Source organism: Haemaphysalis longicornis, unplaced genomic scaffold (genome assembly GCF_048455015.1).
Source record: "Haemaphysalis longicornis isolate Haplotype H1 unplaced genomic scaffold, Haemaphysalis longicornis Haplotype H1 scaffold_1, whole genome shotgun sequence".
In the NCBI taxonomy this organism is placed as follows: Eukaryota; Metazoa; Arthropoda; class Arachnida; order Ixodida; family Ixodidae; genus Haemaphysalis; species Haemaphysalis longicornis.
This window is the reverse complement of record NW_027526203.1, coordinates 412,377,258-412,380,013: the sequence shown is the minus strand read 5'-3', so window position 1 is coordinate 412,380,013 and position 2,756 is coordinate 412,377,258. Positions and strand designations below refer to the sequence as shown.

Below are 2,756 nucleotides of genomic sequence, written 5' to 3'. Positions count from 1 at the left end.
GGACACAAGCACTGTAAAATACGCGCATCGCATAGGATCCTGGCAGGGTGTGCCACTTGCCGTCATCGCCTGAAAGATATTCGAGGGCACGACTGCAGTCTTTATGGTTTGTCTCACTTATAGAATAGATCCTGTTATTCAGAACAGCGGTGACGACCTTGCCCTTCAGTGCCTTTTTCTTCGATGTTGATGACCACTTCCAGACTTGGGGTCATAGAGCTCGCGGACGCTGGCCTTCTCTATAAGGCCACCAATAGCGTAAACTTGTTCTCGGTACGCCAGAAGTGCTGGAAAGATACGCCCTGTCTTCATAGGCGCTATGAGAGTCCACCGGTCGATAGATGGGTCGAAAGCTTCGACCAATCGGAGCGGCTCGCTCGTTCTAGCACGGCCGTAGGCCTCGGCCACCCAGAGCGGCTCCTTCGGGGATATACCACCTACTACATAGATACGACTCCCGCAGGACGTGGCGGCAGCTCCAAGACGCGGGTGGTTCAAACGGCCGACTACGCGCCACGCGTCCGTGTCGACGTCGTACTTTTCGGCAGTATCTAAGAACCACGGCCATCTGGCGAGCCGCCGATGCAGTAGATCGAGTTGCAGATTACAGCGGTGCCGAATAACGCCATGGGCTGGTGCATGGGCTGGATGGTCGACCACACCTTGGCGACCGCGTCGAAGGGACCGCGAATCGAGGTCGGTCCCCATGACGTATAGAGTTCGGACTGAGTTTCGACCATGTCAAAATGGAACAATCGGATAGACGCCGGCTTCATAACGCGCGGGACCCAGGTTTCGTTCCGGCCACGGGAAGCGTTTTTTTTAAGTGCAGAGCACTTTAGGGCCGCGCCTTGTCGTCGTCGCTCCCTCGCTTGGCCCAAGTAGAGCCGGTGTTCCATTAACAAAAACAATACTCAACCGCATAATTGGCAGCCTATATTTGCAACAACCTACTACCAGGCCCAACGGATGCTGATGGGGGCCGAACATGGTCTGCTCCACGAAGGCGGTGCGCACCGTCTTCCATTCGCTAGTCTTGTGGTTGTAGGTCTCCCAGACGTTGCTCATGGGACCGATTCGGCATACGCCTCCGTAGACGAATAATATATCCGCGGGGGCTCTGTGGACGAACATATCTCGAATAGAGTCGATGGCCACGCGTCGCGGCCGTACTTCTTGAGCTCGTGGCAGCGCTGGACGATAGCCCGTAGAAGATGTTTTGACGGACTAACGCGTCCTGCATGATGACCTTTCTTAGGTAACTTATTTCCATTAGGTAAAAGTGTATGTGCGGGAGCAGCCTGCCGAGGCATTGCCTTCGCTCTTTGTAGTTAGCCTTGATCCAAAGCACGGGAGCTTCCCAGACAGACTCCTCCCGACGCACCTTCAGCTCATCGGAGCGGAGCAGGTCCGCAAGGTCTGTCAGGCTGAGCCGAGGAAAGTCACAGTTGTCCTTGTATACGAGCTCAGTGTTGTCCAGAAGGAAGCGGAGAGCGGATTTTTTGAGACTGTCCAAGTAGTAGAATTTGGCCAATTCCAGCCCCATGACACAGTTGTCGACGTCGATATTGTGCGATATGAAAGCGCAGCACTCGTCGCGGAGGCTGTCTACCATGAACTGCTCTGCCGCGACGGTGAGGTCTTGCACATTGTGTACGGTTATCAAAGCGTGTCCCGAACAGTATGTGACAATGGCCTGCAGGCTTTCAGTACTCACTCCGGGGATGTCGAAGTAACCTCGACCTGGCTTCGACATGGGGCCGTTACAGAGGACGTCGAAGTAGCGGCTACATGCGCCTAGGCTGTCCTTTGAGGCCGCAAAGCTTCCGCCGTCGGATGCCTGCAGCGCGGCCAGGGAGGTTGGGATGTTTGCGTTCATCACTCAAAATGCGATGCACTACCGCTCACAGCGCGCGGGCGCCCATGGTTGTAGTCAACCACGGCTCCTTGATTGTTGGCAAATGAGCGAACACAACACAGCGCGGAGCCCGGGGATCCAGCTCCTGCCCGGGGGTCCAGCGACAAGTCCTGAAGCTTCCCAGCGCGCACTGCCGTCGTAGTCGTTGGCCCAATATCAGTAAGCTATGATAGCTTTCGTGGTCGCGAGAAGCGCCTCGCGTGGTCTCGTGGAAAACAGTGCGAGAATTCCAAGGACGAGGAAGACGATTCCGCCTCAACGACGCCTGGGAGGGGGAAATGCCTCTCATTAAAGATCGTTGATGGATAGAAACATCTTTCATATCAAGTACGCCATTGACGACAAATTATATGGCGCTCGTCCCGGCTAATTGTGGTCGTAGCGCCAAATCCTCCCCTGGCGTGCCTGGGCGGGCAAAAGTGACTTGTAATTGCCATAGCAACGTCGCCGCCATCTTGAGCTTGGAGGCGTACTAATTGTCATGGCAACACTGCGAGGAAGCGCAAAATGGGGGGCGGGGGGGGGGGGGGGTACTGATGCTTTCCTCCCCTCGCTTCTTCCCGCCGCTCTGCTGCTGACCCCGTTAGCCCCGCGCCCTTTGCGCCGCCCGCTAGGCCTCGCCGATACCGGCGCGCCTCCATGCAGGCGTACGTACGCTGCTCGGACAGTAAGACGGCAGCCGAAATCACACTTCGACACTTTATTCATGTCACGAAAATACGACAGAGCACGCGCACGGCCAGCTTAGTAGTTCTTACATTAAATGTGCTGTATGCATTCAACGCCCTCTATGTTCCTCAGTTAATTATCAAATACGTCAACCTGTTACTAAAAAAGT

The 2,756-nt window shown here is 55.4% G+C and overlaps 1 protein-coding gene across 1 annotated transcript; it reads right to left on the bottom strand.

The window, feature by feature from the left end:
- Positions 1-551: 551 nt before the first annotated feature.
- On the bottom strand, positions 552-1,879 carry LOC144161516 (kelch-like protein 10). The gene is made up of 3 exons (XM_077692177.1): positions 1,317-1,879; positions 958-1,120; positions 552-725 (listed from the first exon to the last, which is right to left on the bottom strand). Exons 1-3 carry the CDS (start codon positions 1,877-1,879, stop codon positions 552-554), a joined length of 900 nt encoding a protein of 299 aa, XP_077548303.1.
- Between the last annotated feature and the right edge of the window lie 877 nt (positions 1,880-2,756).